Source organism: Magnolia sinica, chromosome 6, assembly GCF_029962835.1.
Source record: "Magnolia sinica isolate HGM2019 chromosome 6, MsV1, whole genome shotgun sequence".
Taxonomy (NCBI): domain Eukaryota; kingdom Viridiplantae; phylum Streptophyta; class Magnoliopsida; order Magnoliales; family Magnoliaceae; genus Magnolia; species Magnolia sinica.
This window is the reverse complement of record NC_080578.1, coordinates 98,260,175-98,277,841: the sequence shown is the minus strand read 5'-3', so window position 1 is coordinate 98,277,841 and position 17,667 is coordinate 98,260,175. Positions and strand designations below refer to the sequence as shown.

Below are 17,667 nucleotides of genomic sequence, written 5' to 3'. Positions count from 1 at the left end.
CTAATCCCTTCTAATCCCACTGCCCAAACACGCCCTCAGGATTCTGCTGTTTCACTCATCGGACGGGCTACAGCTTACGGAAGAAATGGACGGTTAACAGGATGTGTTTCATCCATTCTTTTATTTTGCCCATTTTAGACGACCCGAGGTCTGAGACGGCCTGATTTCTCTGCAAGAAGATCTAATCATGGTGTCCCACCAGATGGAAAGCTCTGATCACCCACACCTGTTCTATTTTGCACGTGTGCCTACTAAAGGGGACGGTGACATGTGGAGGATTGCGAATTCCACGCGCGCGTGGAGGCACGCCCGGAGCGTGTTGGGAACTTTGCTCAGATCAGGCAGTTCATGCCTCAGGTGGGCCCCAAGGTATAAAGATGCTATAACAAATCTTTCTAGCCGTCCAATTGTTTCGTGTGCTCCCGCCCACGTGATTCGAGGGCCGAAATATCTAAGCAGTGTCGCCTACCTGATGTAACAAAGGCCTCCATATTGTCACGCGTGCCCGCGTGTGGCTGGATTGCCACACGCGTGCGGAATTGGCGAACCTTAGCTGGCCATCCCTTTCAAGTTGAGTTCGTTTTGCCTCTGTCGCGACTGAGGATCTGGACTGCGTCCTCTCCCACTGGGCCCCGGACGCTGACATGGTCCGACGATTTTAACCGTTTATATTCATTCTTTTCATTGATGATTCTAACCTTTGAATTCTATATTCGAACGCAAGCCATTGAAAAATCTACTTTCATTGTTCTTAATTTATATTTAAAAATTGACGGTTAAAATAATAATTTCAGTTTAATTTTCCTCACTTGTACTTTACAGCATAGTTTCCATGACGTGAACGGTTCAGACCATTAGCCACTAGTCACGCGGGGCCCAATTTGTGGCGACATACGCTAAACCATATATCGCGATGGATGAAAAGGGAACTATTCCTTTTTCGTCTTCTCTCCTTTTCTCTCTCTTTGAGAAATACTCTGGCAGAGTTCTATGAATGATACGCAGGCATTTAGGAAATTGCATATAATTCATATGATAAATTCAAAATAAATATCAAAATAATGGAAAAATATTCAGATTTATCATAAACGTAATCTTATCTTTACCTGACAGTCTTATTATTTCCAACATCAAAGTGTCCATGAATCAAAGGCCAGGATCGTTAAAAAATAATTATTTTTTTAAATTTAATTTAAATATAGTATTTTAATAAATTTAGTCGGTTTAATTTGAATTAATATATGTTACATGTATCTTTTCTACGTGACTGTGTATGAAGAGCGATTTGAGCCGGAGTATCAAATAACTCCCCCATTTTTCTTTAGAAGATTCTCTCTCTTCTCTCTATTTTTCTACCCTTGCTTTGAAGAAGAATTACAGAAGAAGGGGAGAGAAAGGTCGGAAGCTCTCTCTCTTTTTCCTCCGTCTTTTCTTTTTTCTCTTCTTTCTTCTCCTCCTCTTATTGCTTTTGGAATCTGGACAGAGTTTTCATTGAATTTACAGGCAGGACCACCACTGACTCGGAAAGCGCTGAGATTTCTATATACACACACACACAGAGAGAGAGAGAGAGAGAGAGAGAGAGAGAGAGAGAGATGTCGACACCGGCAAGGAAGAGGCTGATGAGGGATTTCAAGAGGCTTCAACAAGATCCACCGGCCGGGATCAGCGGCGCTCCGCAGGACAATAACATCATGCTCTGGAACGCAGTCATCTTTGGGTAATTCGGTCTCTCTCCGTCTCAATTTAATTCAATTCAATTTTCCTTTTTTTTAGGTCATTGGGTTTTTAGATTTCTTTTTTCTTTTTTTGCAGTCCTGATGATACCCCTTGGGATGGAGGTGAGTAGATTTGTCTGTTCTTATTAAAAAAATAATTATTTGATTGGATTTTGTTCTTGTAGTTCATGGATTTAGGTTTTGTTAATTGCAAATGCATGTATGGGGCCTGGTCGGCATGGCTTGATCCCATGTATGCCTTATCAGAAGACAGCATGGCACAGATAAGCCGTCCATCTGATGTGTGGAGATGCGATGCACTGGATATTTGGATCTGCCAGTCTAAGATATGAGAAGAGAGAAAAGGAAGTGAACTTGCCAAAGAACTCATATAAAGTAAGGGAGAGAGGCAAGCAATAAAATAAGGGGTTTTGCCTCTAAATAACTTAAGATTACTAGAAAGGATGCTTTTATGCTAAAATCTATTCCCTAGAATCTCAACTGCTGATTTTCTTTTGATTGGCACAAGAGAACTTATTCAAGAAACCAAAAGGAAGAAAAGATACAAAGATCCGTTATGGCAATGAATAAGAGTTTCCTATGGGAAGAGAAGATCTATGGGCTCCATACTTAGGAAGGGAGGTAGAGATACTATTGGCCTTAGTGCTGATGGTAATTAATTTCCATGGAGTGGAAGTGCATCCTTGTGTCATTTAAATTAAAGGCTAGAGCCTAGGATGGAGAGCATTTCTGGAAAGCCAAAGTGATTACTTTGCGTGAATTTCCCTCCGCCACTGAAGGCCCGCCCGCCCAACTAGCAAAAATATCCATGCCAGCTTTAATAGCCAACATCTCCGCCCTCTTTGATTTTCCTCTCCCTGTCGGCCTGGAAAAATTGAACTTTCTTCTTCTTCTCTTCTTCTTCTTCTTCTTCTTCTCTGAAGAACATCCCCAATTAACCAAGTACATCTTAATTTTGGCTAAAACTTAGGCTTTTCCCAAGAACTCTTTTCTTACGTTCTTTGTATATTCCCAACGTGATCTCATGCGATGACATTCTCCATTTAATCTTGCAACTAGGCTTGAATGGCTCTCTATTCCCTCTGCCCTCAAGACACACAATTGAGCTTGGAAGGACCCAGTCAATCTCGAAGAGGCAAAAGAAGTTGGACCGAATAGACCAAGCCATAGCACACACCTAATAAAGGGATGAATGGGATTAGTTGTTTTTTCTTCCTTTCTGACACATGAAGCAAATGTTAGTAAGAGACCCTTTTTTTTTTTTTTTTCCTTTTTTTCCTGTTGAGCGCAGGAATGCAATTGACAGTGGCCACTCAACAAAACACCTGGACTTGGGGTTTGGGGGTTGTTCACGACACATTGCTTTTAGGAAGTTTTTGGAAGAAAAATGACTATTGGAGCATGGGGCCCACGTATGCTCATCCTCTGCATAAGGGCAGACTGTGGAGTGTGCATCCATTAAGAAGATCAACCATCATGTCAATCTTGTAATTCCACGATTTTCTTCGAGATTTATAATGATCACATGTCGCTACCACCCACAAACTCGTAGGAATCTTTGACAAGGTTGTTTTGCCAAGGAGTAGAGTCTAGCGAATCCATCATCAAGGGTATATTCCGTAAGCCAAAGGACTTCCTAGAAACAACCCTTTCTTTGCATTCCTCATTAAATCTCATTCCCCTCAGCAGGACAAATTGCTTTTAGGAAGTTCTTGGAAGAAAAATAACAATTGGAGATTGGGGCCCACATACACTCGTCCTCTTCATAAGGGCAGAGGATGCATCCATTAAGAAGATCAACCATCATGTCAATCTTGTAATTCCATGAATTTCTTCGAGATTTATAACGATCAAATGATTTTACCACCCACAAGCTTGTAGGAATCTTTGACAGGGTTGTTTCGCTAACTAGTAGAGTTCAGGGAATCCATAGCAAGGGAATGTTCCTTAAGCCAAAGGTCTTCCCAGAAACAACCCTCTTACCGAATTCCTCCATAAATCTCATTCCCCTCATGAAAGGTTTAATCCGCCCTTTGTTCGCATCTTCAAACTTCTAGATGGATTTCCAAATGAAAGACATGTTGTCCCTTGCCATCACACATGTCGATCAACCTCTTTCATTGTTCTCATATTTACTAGCAATATTCTTTCTCTGAAGAGACTCTCACTCTTTGCCAAACATCCACCACCACTTTCCTAAAAGCACCCAATCCCACCCCCTTTTGGCTTTTGGACATTTTCCCATCTAAATGGATGAAAAAATTGTTGAGTTTAGCTGCCCCTTTGGCTTAAATCTTGAAAAGGGAGAGGTAGTAAGCAGGGAGATTGGAAATGGTGGATTTAATAAGAGTAATATGACACAATGTAGTTTATAGCGGGTAAGGCCGATGGTGGATTTAATAAGAGTAATATGACACAATGATTAGTTTATAGTGAGTAAGGTACTCTTGCTAAATTAATCTGGAGTTTCAAGGCTTGCTTGAAAACATCTTAAGATGGCTTTGATTATTCCTAAGAGTTGGAAGGCTTCGTGGAAGACAATGGCATCACTGCAAATTGTAATGAGGAACACCTGGTTTGAAGGATTTTGCAAATAAGATTCACCCTATCATATGCTTTTTTGATATTAACTATGCAGGCGATGCTTGATTATTCTTCTTCTTTTTTGAGTCAACGCTCTCATTAGCAATGGGGAACTAAGGATTCCATGCATAATCCATGTGCCCATCACAATACTCATTGGAATGGGCAAATGGTAAAGCCCATTACTTCTTTATAAGGATGCTAGCCAATATTTCATATAAGCTTCCCATCAAGCCAATCAGATGAAAATCTTGTACTCCCATTGTGCCTTTGATGCAGGACATGGAAAATTAAACATAATATGCTAGATTTCAGGCTTAGATCACACCAATTCAGAAACAATCACACAAATTCCACATCCCACATGAAAATCCAAACATTCAATTAAAGGGGAATCTATGCGGGTCCAAGCCGACACAGGCTAGGACTGGACCAATAAAAATTAGAAACCAAACGATGTCAAAGGGAAATAAAATCAACTACTCATGCATAAAAAAAATCAGTCCCTAATCCAAGGGATTCCCTAATTTCAATTCAAGGAACCCTAAGGTGATAGAAATGGGCAAATCAATTAGGGATCATGTAATCTAGGGTTATGATTCATGAAAAACGGCTATGAGAGGATAAAAGAGGATAAAAACCTGACCCAAAAGATGATCCCGCGTGTGGACAGCAACAATGGACCAGACGGACTTGCGCGTGATCCCGGCCGCACGTGTGTGGGGCCCACTATTCAGAAAAAGGCCACCTTGGCCCTGGTCGGCCAGGGATGGACTCCAAAACCTCCAAATCTCAGCTCGATCCGATGTAGGTTTGTGCGTGGTGCTCCGCCGAAGTTTCAGCTCCCCTGCGGGCCGAAATCTGGAAACCTGCTTCAATGAAGAAATCTGATGCAACAAAAGGACAATTTCGAAGTATGGATGGTGGGGGAAGATGGAAAAAAAAATGATGGAAGATGGGGGTGAATTGGGATCGATGTGGCTTCGCACCACGGTAGTTAGCCCTTCGAAAAGGGAGGGCTTCGCACCCACTTTTGAATTCTTCCACAACTCACGAAGAGAGCAGAAAAATAAAGGAGGAATTTTTTTATTAACTTTTTTTGAATGAAAAGAACTACAAGGGATGCCTATTTATAGGGAGAACCCTATACCCAAAAACTCGCACCATGTGCGACACCTATTACTTGGCGATGAAGTAAACTAAAATAAAAACCAAACAAGGAAATCTAAAGCATTCACGATGTTCTAAATAATAACAATAAGTAAAACCTAAAATATAAAACTAATCCGACGAGTGGGCCACGATCATGAGATCCCATGGTGGGCTTTTCTTGACTATCGGGCCACTTTTCTGAACCAAAACTTGACTTCTAGCTAAGAGGCCCTCCCTGGACGTCGTCATCGAGCCAAATCGATGGTGGGGTCCTCCTTCTACGTACGTACGTACGTAGGGGGGCAGCGTGAGTGCGCGTGATGTCCCCATCAGCCTTGTTATGAATAAGCGTGATAGAAGTAGAATAATCTTCTTTGTGAATATGACTGACAGCATAGAACTTGTTAAACTTCATCATAAGATGATCTTTTATCACCTCCCAACATTTATGATAAGCCATAGTGAGCCCGTTTGGACCCATCTAGACTTGTACGATTATCTCCTTTCATAGCCAACTGGCCAAGACCACTTCTTTGACATTTGCCTGTCCAATCCATTTATCCAACCAAGCTGCTTTATCTATGGGGATGGTATCAAGGATGATGTCATCAAGCGTGGGCCTTATTCTGGATGAAGGATTTGAATCAACAATTGTATGCCCAATTTCGCTCTTCTTCAATAAAGCTATCCCTTCACCCATAGCTTGGAGTGCAATTTATCCTTCTTCTCGCATTTGGAAACCAAATTGAGGTGTTTCTTGTCCCTCATTTTGGGCCCATATAGCTCTAGAATTTTGTCTTTAAGAGAATTTTTTTTTTTTTTTTAACATCCAAAGCTATGAGGATATTGTTAAACTTAAGCCATTCCCTCAAGTTCCAAAGTGGGTAATGACCTTGAAACTTCCTTAAATCAATATTTGCAATATCATCAAGAATCTTCAGTTCCCTTTCCTCAAGATTTCAAGAAGTGTGTTTATTCCAATGCCTGGTCTTGTTTTTCACAATCTGAAGCTTCTTCATAGATTTGAAACTGACATATCCCTCAAAATCAGCTTCATTTCACCAATCTTCAACAAGCTTCATATTTACCAGAATTCAAGTCACATGTTTCAAACTTGGAGGGAGATGGCTCCATCAAAGTACAATCTGATTCCAATAAAATTGGATGATGACTATAGGTGGGGATAGGGAAGATGACACTTGACAGATTTGGGTCGTGTTCTTTCAAATGTTTCAGTGTAAGAAAGTGGTCAAGTGTACATTTTAGTAATGTTCTTGTTTGTTCAACCAAGTGACATATATTCTATCTGGAGGGAGCATCAATAAGCTCATTTCCATGGACAAAATTAGAAAATCTTCTCATGCTTGTCATCACCTGTTTGCTTCCCAGATTATCCGAGGAGAAACCTATCATATCAACATCACCCCATCAATGCCACGGGCAATCCCATACCGCTGGGATGTCGCTCAATTCAGTCCAAAACTCTCCCTCTTTGGTTGGGTCAATGGGGCCATAAACATTTGTAAGTGTAGGTTAAAAGATTTGATGACTCGGATCACAACACAGATGACCCTGAGTCAAGTTGGGGCTGAATTGGCTTTGTTGACTTCCCGTCCAACCTTCCAGAGTTTGGGACAAACTTTTGAGGTCATCAACATGTCTGTAGTAGGACAAACTCAATTGAGCCTCCTAAAATCAGGGCTGCCTCCATTGTCTTACTGTTTAACCTGAGGATTAACGAAACATGTCAAATTCAAGACTATAAGGGGCTTTCTAGATTACCTCCTTGCTTCTGTAGAGTCACAAAGAATGGTTCTAAAATGAATGATTATATTGCCAGCATATCACTATTGCTGCCAGCAGTATCAGTGGTGATGATGGTTGCATTGCATCAAAGATCTGATTGAGAGGTTTTATTCCTTTCTCCCCATCGACTTGGAGCGCTTGTTAGGCTGGATAGAGAGGGCATGTTTTTCCTGGCAATTGTTCATTGCTCGACACTTCTTAGACCCACATTCTAATTTTCGAACTCTTATGGATTTGGTCCACCCTTGCTTGGTCATAGGTGAAGAACAATATCGAATGTCATGACATTTGGATTTTGGACCTACCTTACCAAGATGGTAGATTTCCGAGATAGCATGCACATATTTCAAAATCTCGTGAAAAAAGAAAGGTTTGGCAATACTTATTTGAAAGTAGAACCTGACAATGATTTTGGCACTACACAAAAACTTCACCCATGGGAGTTTTGTGCTCTCATTGTCTGTCCCAAGTCTAGGTAAAGGAGGGTTGCATTAGGCTAGCTGCCAGTGTAATTTTGGCCACATCTTATTCTAATGAATTTTAACAAGCTAAAATTACAATCCTTGATAGAGTTGAATGGGAGAGCAGTATTCATGTAGCAGACCCCAATTAGTTGGTATAAGCCCTAGATGATGGTGATGATGAAGAATGATTTTGGCACCATGGTTTGGAGCTATCCACAATTCAATGCGTATCCCCGCCTTTTCAGTGGTGTTTGCCAAGCCTTCTCCACCTGTTGCTCCCCTCACGCTACGTGCCTGACAAACCAATGAAGGGAGCCTCTCCCAAACAGCCACCCAGTCATAGCATGCCATCATGTCAATATCATTCTGTACTTCCTGCTCGTACTCTCAACCTGACTGATTCATGACCTCTGTCGGAGGTTTTCCTTTGTTCTGCAACATCGGCTTAACAGGGGATAGGAATAACCTTGTACCCCACCTTTTTGCATAGGCATTGTCAACAACAGGGATTGAGGAAACAACTCTTCTGATTTCCTGTAGAGAGACTTTGGCATTGTACACAACCTATGTCTGAATCTGAACAAGCATTCTATTGCTTACCTATAGAGAGGTTACAGGTTATCACCTAGGGATTGGGCCTCAACGTTAGATACTCTTTGAGCAGAATGCCCCCACAGAAAGAGGGGTAATCCAACTCCACCTTTCCAACACAGGCCCCTAGATAGACTGTGGAATGTGTCCTCTCCCCAAACATGCATGGGGATGCTGTTGATGGAAACACACTGACTCGTGAGGCAACTAGGGATGTAAGGGGGGCTGTGGAGAAACAATTGTGAGAACATTATAATGGCAACTTCATAGGCTGTGAACAGTGTTTTAAGGACATTATTGCAATTCAAAATGGTTAACTAGCACGTTCAACCCATCTCCTCTCCATATTATGTGTCTATTCTCTTTAAAATGGTATGGAACTGTTTATAGAGAATGGGGGTATATTATGTCTCTGTTGTCTAGAAAGTCGAAGGAAATTGTTCATCTAGTTTTTGGAAGTGTGAAGAAAGCCAGCCTATTCATGAATTAAATAGTTTAAACTCGACATGATATGCTTGACTTTATGTCAATGCTCAACACTTCTATTGAGAGTAAAAAAATTTCTCAAACAAGCTCGTCAATTGCGGTCAAATTTTTGTCTAAGAGCTATGTTGCTTTGTCTGGAAGGATCCATTGTAGCAAATAGAAATCTAATCTAAAGGAATAGTTAGAACTTAGAAATTTAACGGAATAGTTGGATTTCACTTAAAACAGCATCTATGATAGGCTTCAAGGCTTATAATGTTTTACTTTTCTTTTGATTGATTGGTTGGAAGTTTCCTTTGTTATCTAGGTTGTGATATTTTGTTTGAAAAGTATCTAATCTTTCTTTTGGGATTCTTAGGTACGTTTAAGTTGACACTGCAGTTTACGGAGGATTATCCAAATAAGCCTCCAACAGTTCGATTTGTCTCACGGATGTTCCACCCAAACAGTATGTTGAAACCTTAAACCATAAACTTTTCTTTGCTTTGCATGTAGATGGTTCTACTGGGGTGTATAAGGTTTTTTTTTTTTTTTTGGAAAGGTGAATACACACACACTCTTACACCCACTCACACAGTGCGCACACACACCACGTAGGTTCTCGAATCCATGACCTCAGAGTTGAAACACACTGTCTACCACTGATCCATGAGTAGAGACCCCATGGGGTGTATAAGTTTGATGACGTATTTTCACTGTTTTAGGCATTTAAACGAGTCCTCTGAATTCTAAATGTTTTGTGCAATCTCTAACCTTCCTGTTATGGATTTGATCAGTCTATGCAGATGGAAGCATTTGCCTGGATATCTTACAGAATCAGTGGAGTCCTATTTATGATGTGGCAGCTATATTAACGTCTATTCAGGTTTGGCCTTTTTGCAAATTTTGTAGATTGTCTAGATTTTTATTTTTTTTATTTTTAAATGATATTTCCATGTTTCTCAAGTTTAGAACCTTCAACTGTTATCATTTGAATAAGTGTAAATAGTAGTATAAAAGGATAATGTTAAAGCAAGTCAGTCCCCCAGGCATATGATCCCAAGATATAAGTCACTTCATGCGACATCGAAGTTTGCTAGTCAATTGGCAAAGGAATTGCCTATATAGCTACGTTGGCTCGGATCCAATACTGCTAGTTGATCCCTCAGTAGAGTATGAGCTGGAGTAGGAGTAAATTTGTTATAGGAGTGGGGAAGTGGCAGTTCTGGAAATTTCACAAAGTGCTAATGCCTAGGAAGCAGGAGTTGGGGAGACATATGGTAAAAAGGTTTTTCCAATTTGGATTCATTCTTTCTTGGAAATGAAATGGTAATCTCTAATGGGCAGGGAGAGGAAGCTTCCTTGAACCACTGTTATAAATGGATGGCCGTCATTCTAATTAGAAGGCCATATCTTAGAAACAAATGTGACACTATTTAGGGGTGCAACTCAGGCAGGTTGGGTTGGGTTATCTCCTACTTTGTTTGAACTTTTACTCATTCTAACCTTTAGCTTGCCAATGACTTAGTTGAACTTTGAAGGCACCTTCATTTGGGCCTTCAGTACGAGGGATAGATTTACTCTAGGGTGACTGATAAAAGAATTTGAGGCCCAGAATTTCAACACGAGTTCCTTAAAAGTATGTCTCTTGTAAAATGAATGAATGGTCCGATATCTCTGTGGTGAGAATCTGAGTGAGAGATTTACGAAATTTCTCCATCGGAAAATAAGGAATATATCTGAGGTAACATTGGGATGTTGTACCACAGAAGTTGGTGGGGCTTTTGAGCCAACAAGGTGCTAATTGTGTTCAGGGTGGTGCAGTCCTGAAGATATCTCACTTGGGTTGTGGTGCTAGTGAATTGTGTTAACCCTTTGACCTGGGGAGCTTCCAAATGAAGCTGATGAACCCTGAATCTACATAAACCACGATATTTTTACCATTGCATACTATGTTTTAGAGCCCTTTGAAGGAAAGGTCGACTGATTCCACTTACCGAGAATAATTTAGAGAACCAAATGCTGGATTTATTTGGCACTACCATGCTCCTCCTGAGGTGGCTGCTTTTGTGTGGCTTGCCAATAGAAATATGATCCTCATGGTGGATAATCTCTGCAAGAGAGGGATGATCCTCCCCAATATCTGCCTCTTGTGCAAAAAAAGATGAGGAATCCGTGGCACATATATTTCTTAGCTGCCTTTTTTATCTAGGCGTGTAGGACCACAACTTGGCTTCTTTCAAAGTGCCCTGGGCAATGCCAATATCCATGGAGGACCTCTACTTGGGGTGGCATGTGGGGGGGCCTTCTTCCAAAGAGAGAAGGCATTTGCGGCTTGCCCTATTGGCTGTTCTCTGGTGCATCTGGTTGGAAAGAAATAGTAGATGCTTTATGGACGGGTGGGACCGTAGGTGCACACACCTCCCCCCCCCCCCACTCTTTTTTGAAAGATGACACTAATTTTATTAGCTAGGGCCTGAATAGGTGACACAGAATACAAGAGTGAAAGCCCCATACAACCAAACAGGCCCCTAAGCAACAACCCCCCAGAAGCAAACACCAAGAAAACAGTACCCAACTAACAACACATCCTAAACAGAACACATCAACCCCTCCCGAATAAATCCCCAAACCTTACCAACAATCCAATCAAAGCTATAGCTCACATCGTGGAAACATCTTCCGTTCCTCTCTTCCCAGATCACACAGAGAGTTGCCACGATACCTTGTCTTTTTTCAGAATAACCCCGTGCCATGCCATAAACAACTCAACTAACAGAAGTTGAAATTGGACCAGCATGGCATACCACACTTTGGATGAGAGTGGATAGTTGGTGAATAGATGATTGACCGTTTCCGAATTCCTCCCACAAAGCAAGCAGATATTGGGCAGTACCATCTCCCTTTCTGAAGATTGTCCACAATTAAGACCATTTCAACAAAAAGCAACAACTTTTGGTGGACCCGCATAGGAATAGACATGCTTGGTATACAAAGCGTCTCCAATCATAGAAGACTTAGATAACATATCATAAAAGGTTCTAACTGAAGAATGCCCCAACGGCTCCTTTTCCACAATATACGGTCCTTTTCCACGGTGGACGAGTGGTATGGCTGAATGAGAATGAGAAGTGCTGACAACTTGCGTTCCTCAACTTCAGAAAGAAATAATTGAGGAGTTCACGCTGTCGAAGATCCACTAATTGAAGCACATTGTGCCACAAGGATATCTTGGGAGAAAGGGGTATCACCTGCCCATGCATCTTCCCAAAAGCGGATCCTTTCCCCATCTCCAAGAGTAAAGCCAACCCTTTCCTCATACTCAGCTTGTGTAGACATATTCCCATCCAAACCGCTGAAGATCTATACAAGGAAGATTTCTTGGTGCCCCACTCATCCACTTCGCACCCATGCTTGGAGGCAATCATGGCCCTCCATAGGCTCTTTCACACCAAACCTCCACAACCATTTACCCAAAAGAGCTACATTCATTGCCACTAGACCTTTAATACCAGCCCCACCCTCAACATAAGACTTGCAAACTTCCCTCAACTAAGAAGGTGAAACTTGTGAGCACCTTCCGCACCTTGCCAAAGAAAATTCCGTGGCAGTCTTATCCAATTTAGATGATACTGACTTTGGGCATCTAAAAAGAGACATGAAATGAATAGGAGGTTGGAAATAGCCGCTTTAATGAGGGTAATGCAACCTCTTAAGAAAAAGATAACGACTCTTCCATCTTGCTAACATTCTTTCAATTCTCTCCACAATCTTATCCCATAAATGCTTAGTTGGTTTGCCAATACACATCGGTATGAGGACGGAAATGAGCCCGCCTCACACCCAAACACCCCCGCAAGCCTCAAAAGATCTTCTCTCGGCAGATGGATCTCCCCAACATAACACGTTTCTCGATATTCACCTTCAAACCCGAGATGACTTCTAACCACTGAATAATTGTTCTTAGATTCTCTCTTCCTCAGCCTTGCAAAATAAAAGCGTATCATCCACAAACTAAAGATGGGATAAGGGAGGGCCCGCCCTAACCACACAAAAGCCCTGAAAGAGATCAACTTGTTGCCCCCTCTCTAACATCCTTCCAAGTGCTTCCGCTACGACCACAAAAAGGAGAGGAGAAAGCGGTTCCCCTTTTCTAAGACCCCTTGAACTCTGAAAAAAGCCTTTGGGCAAGCCATTGATGAGAACTGAAATTTAGCCGAACTCGGACTCTCTTATGTCTTATCCATCTTTGCCACTTCAAGCCGCAACCAAGTCTACCCAATATATAGTCCAGGAAGCCCTAGTCAGCATGGTTGTAAGCCTTTCAATGCCCAACTTACACACCACACTGCTTAATCTAGTCTTGTGTCCAAGATTTGCCGGCCCTCCATTTGGGAATTAGAGATAACACGAGCCAGCTTACCTTTGAACCTAATTGCCAGAACCTTGGTGAGAATTTTGTAGACGCTACCTATGAGACTAATGGGTCTATAGTCCTTCAAGTTTTCCGCCCCCAACACCTTACCGATCAACCCAACGAATGAGGCCCCTAATTCTCGCGAGAGTTCCCCCCTACAATGGAATTCTCTCACAAAATTCATAATATCCCCTTTGATGATTTCCCAGAATATCTGAAAGAAGGCCAACGGGAATCCATCTGGACCTGGTGCTTTATCTCTACCTTAAAGACTCCACTGCTATCTTAACCTCTTCTTCCAAAAATTCCCCCTCAAGGGCTTGGGCCTCCTCACTAGGGGAGGTGAATGGTATTCTACCTAGGTGGTTACCACCAAGGCCCCCCGACAGTGCAAGGCATATTGCATGAGCTCAACCTTGCCCCCCTGCCAGGCCGGAGTTGCCACCTTCACCCTCGTCTGACCTCCTCCAGTTCTCTGCTTGTCATTTAAGACAGCCCAGGCCTTTGAAGGTAGTTCAGCCATTAGGGCGCTAATGGTGCGTCGGAGGAGAGCCATTTAAGGCAGCCTTTGAGGGTACCTCAGCCATCTTGGGCTTCCTCACCAGACATACTCTCGAACTGTAAACTTCCGAATGAGTAGGTGCCACTGTTAGGAGAGTGTTTTCTTTCATCAGGGATTTGGGATTGTAATTTTGGCATTTTGTTTTCTTTTCCTTGTTTTTCCGTTTCCGGTTGCTGCAATAAAATCTTCATTTCTCAAAAAAAAAAAAAAAAAAAAAACTAGAAAGTATAGTGTGGCATGGGGTTAGCAGCTTAACAGAAACCAGACTTGGAGATTATTGATGTCTACTGCTCTCTTCTATAAACAATTGTCATTAACCAGGTAGGCACATGATCTATAGAAACACTACAATGCACTTATTATTCCCATACAGGCTAAGGACAAGCCTTTCAGATAACAGGACACCGAATAGAAAAGGGCCTGAAGAGCACTGCTCCAAAATGTCATCGATTGAACCTGGAAGAACCCCAGCAACCCCAATATTGTCCAAATGGACCTTTCAAAATGATAATAATAATGTCCAAATGGGATTCCCATGCCATAATAGCGAATTTTCTAAGAAGGATTTCTTGCTTCTCCATCATATTTCATGGTAAATTGCTAAAAATGTCCTAGAACCATTTCTATCATCACACGGGCTGTTACAAGTTGTTACAAGTGGCAACTGTTTTCTGTTCAGCAAGATTCATGTAGACTTGGTTTCTCATGAAAATGGAAGCAACATTCGTTCATCTTACATCAGTTCAGAGGTTTGGCAATCAGTGACATAATCGCAATGTTATTGCAAGACCTTGTGGGAATGATATTTTTCTTGGAGGGATGCTACTGTGATGTGAGCCTCATAGAATTTCATGATGCAGAGACTGAAGCATCTTCACTGTACATGTGGCACTTGTGCACAGCAATTGGGACCATTTATTTAGTCCATTGACACCTGAATAAAAAACATTGGCCTTGGTCATTGCTTGACAGCCCTTATGATGCTCTATTCATTTTGGAAGAATCATAAGATCATGATTTTCAGCTAATCCATTCATGCAGATCCTGTGTTTAGGTGATCCAGATTGTTGATCTGATGGGCCTGCTGTGGATGGAGAAGCCTCAAAATCCTCCCAGAAAGGAAGATATCAACCATTCGATCATTGGAATTCCCTTTCTGTTGAATGGGGACCATTGCTGTACTTTCTTCCTAACCATCTATATGTTTATCCTCCAGTCTGGGAGATGGGTTATATCCCTCATTCATGGTCGGGCTCTTCAACAAGGATCACCAAAACATTTATGGAAACCCTGCACCTCAGCATGTGATGCCTATATGGTTTATAAACTTATCGTTCCTCTTAATTCAGAGGCTTTTCCACAACTGAGGAATCATATGATTCTGGAGCTTTGCTAACCCACACGCATGTGCAATAAGGCTCATGCACATGGCACATGTACCAGCATGCATGATAGGACCGAGATCCAACCCATCCATCGACACGCTATATTGACGCCCCAGCCCAATAATTAGGTGATCCACAGCAGGATCCATCGCATCGACAATCTGGCATGTCGAGCCATACATAAGTATCATGCACATCAGCATTCAGCACCTCATGTCTCCTGAGGCTTAGGACTATAACCCCTCTTCAGGATCTGGGTTTCCCTTATTTTTCTGTAGTTGTGGCTAACCACTGCTCTTTTTGTTCTTTTCAGTCCTTGCTGTGTGACCCAAATCCAAACTCCCCTGCAAATTCTGAGGCTGCCCGCATGTTCAGTGAGAACAAGCGCGACTACAACCGCAGAGTACGGGAGGTGGTGGAGCAGAGCTGGACGGCAGACTGAGGCAAGATCCATGTCCTTCTCCTTGCACAGAGAAAAATTGTTGGAAAATGTAGTTGCGAGTGGGAATATATTCTGTTTACCGACTTTAAAGGCTATGCATGCACGCCTTGTTGTGGAGGATTTAATTCTGGGTTCTGCCTCTGTTTAAACTGCTTAAAACTGAATGTCATTCAGTTTCTTTTCTTTTCTTTTCTTTTTCTCTTTGTTATTTTTCATGTAATACTACTTTTATATGGATGTGAATAGGATTGCAGCTGTTATGTCTGTGGCTCTTCCAGTGCACTAGCCCTTATGAAATGAGGGTTGCTGTCCCGATTCTATATTGATATAGGAGATGTTGGGATTTATAGCCATTGGACGTAGGGGGCATGGTCCAGTGATCCAAACCATTGATTTGCGAGATACGCAGATGAAGGTGTCTGCCTCGAAAATCATCAAGATTGGAACATTCTAAGCTTTTGATCAATGAGTCTTAACAATGTCATGGTGAGTGAAAGTATAAAAGGGTTGAAATATTCTGATCCGAGGTTTTTTTTTTTGTAATAAATTTGTTGGTATTCCCACGTCCACAGCTAGGTCCATTGTGTAGATGCTTCTGATCATTGAACCATGTCAGGGTACAGCATTTATAGTCCTATCTTATGACAATTCATTTTGTGAATATCATAGCAAACCTCTTCTGAGATTTCTAGACATCGAGAAGGCTGTTTATTGTTTAGCCCCTGTTTGGGATCTGGGAAATGACTGAATTTGGAATTTTAGCGTCTCCTGAAGTTTTTACTGAAAATTTCTACTGTTTTTTCATGTTTCCCTAGTGTTTCCTTGCATTTCCAATTATCATTGATATTATCAGAGATATCAATATTGTTTTCATATCCCCAACCAGCGAAACTTGTAGCGTTACCGATACTTAGAACACTGGTTGTGTCATGAAACAAGGGTATTTGGTCCTTAACCCCTCTCTCTCTCTCTCTCTCTCTCTCTCTCTCTCTCTCTGTGGTGTGGTCCAGTCCACCTGCGAAGGGACGTGACAAGGGAAGTCGGTAACTCAGGATTCGTGAATTATCAGGGGCCACTTGTCATGAGAGAAGTGTCGGATCATACATCTTGTAATTCCTTCTAACTGAAGCGTGCATATATTTTCTTCTTCTGATTGAAGTTTTGCATATTTTGAACCATGTGATCTAGAAGCTAACATAGAAGGTCAAGATCATCTATATAAAAATAGGGCAACCGATAATTTGATCCATCTATTCTTTGGGTCGCATCATGAATTGCTTATGATTATGAAAAAACACTTTTATCAGGCAAATACCATGGGTTTGGAGACAGGTGGCTATAAAAAGTAAGACCAGAATGGATTATTGAATTGTAATTTTTATTATTTATTATTTATTTATTTTTGTGCATAATAGCCCATGAAATGTGTTGTTGTGTTAACAAACGGTTCTGATCGAATCATTTGACCTATCAAAAGTGTCCCAATGTAAACAAGATGGCAATAACTTAAAATTGGATTTTTATTTTTTTAATTATTATTATTATTGTTATTATTTTAACACATGCACTCACACCACAATGGATTTTCAGCACAATGGATCGAATTATTGAAACTCTCCTGAGTCTACCACTCAGGCATGAGTAAGGACCCTGACACTGGTAAACTGGTTTGACAATGGGCCAGGCTGGCCAGGTCTTTAAATCATGTCCAGTGCCCAAGCTAGGCACTAAGACATGGTGCAGTGCACAAGTGTGAGATCCAATCAACCCATCTTGGGGGTCCCACCATGTAGATGCCTTAGCCACAGATATGGTGGAGCCCAACAGGTGGATGATCCAGGACTTCCATGTTTGCAGGAACTTTGTAATGTAAACGGAGGTTTGCTCAAATACATCCTGACTTATGATACTTGGGGACTCCTTTGAATCCAAGTTGTCTTCCAATGATCCAAACCGTTTACATGATGAATCCTGCCTTCAATGATGGATAGATAACTAATAAAAATCTTTAAATTGAATTATTTTAAACCGATGAAAATCCGCCCTTTTGGTTTGAAAATG

The 17,667-nt window shown here is 41.5% G+C and overlaps 1 protein-coding gene across 1 annotated transcript; it reads left to right on the top strand.

Moving 5' to 3' along the window:
• The first annotated feature begins 1,367 nt into the window (after positions 1–1,367).
• On the top strand, positions 1,368–15,870 carry LOC131249208 (ubiquitin-conjugating enzyme E2 2-like). The gene is made up of 5 exons (XM_058249833.1): positions 1,368–1,720; positions 1,816–1,841; positions 9,180–9,269; positions 9,598–9,686; positions 15,478–15,870. Exons 1-5 carry the CDS (start codon positions 1,596–1,598, stop codon positions 15,604–15,606), a joined length of 459 nt encoding a protein of 152 aa, XP_058105816.1. The 5' UTR covers positions 1,368–1,595; the 3' UTR covers positions 15,607–15,870.
• The last annotated feature ends 1,797 nt before the right edge of the window (positions 15,871–17,667 follow it).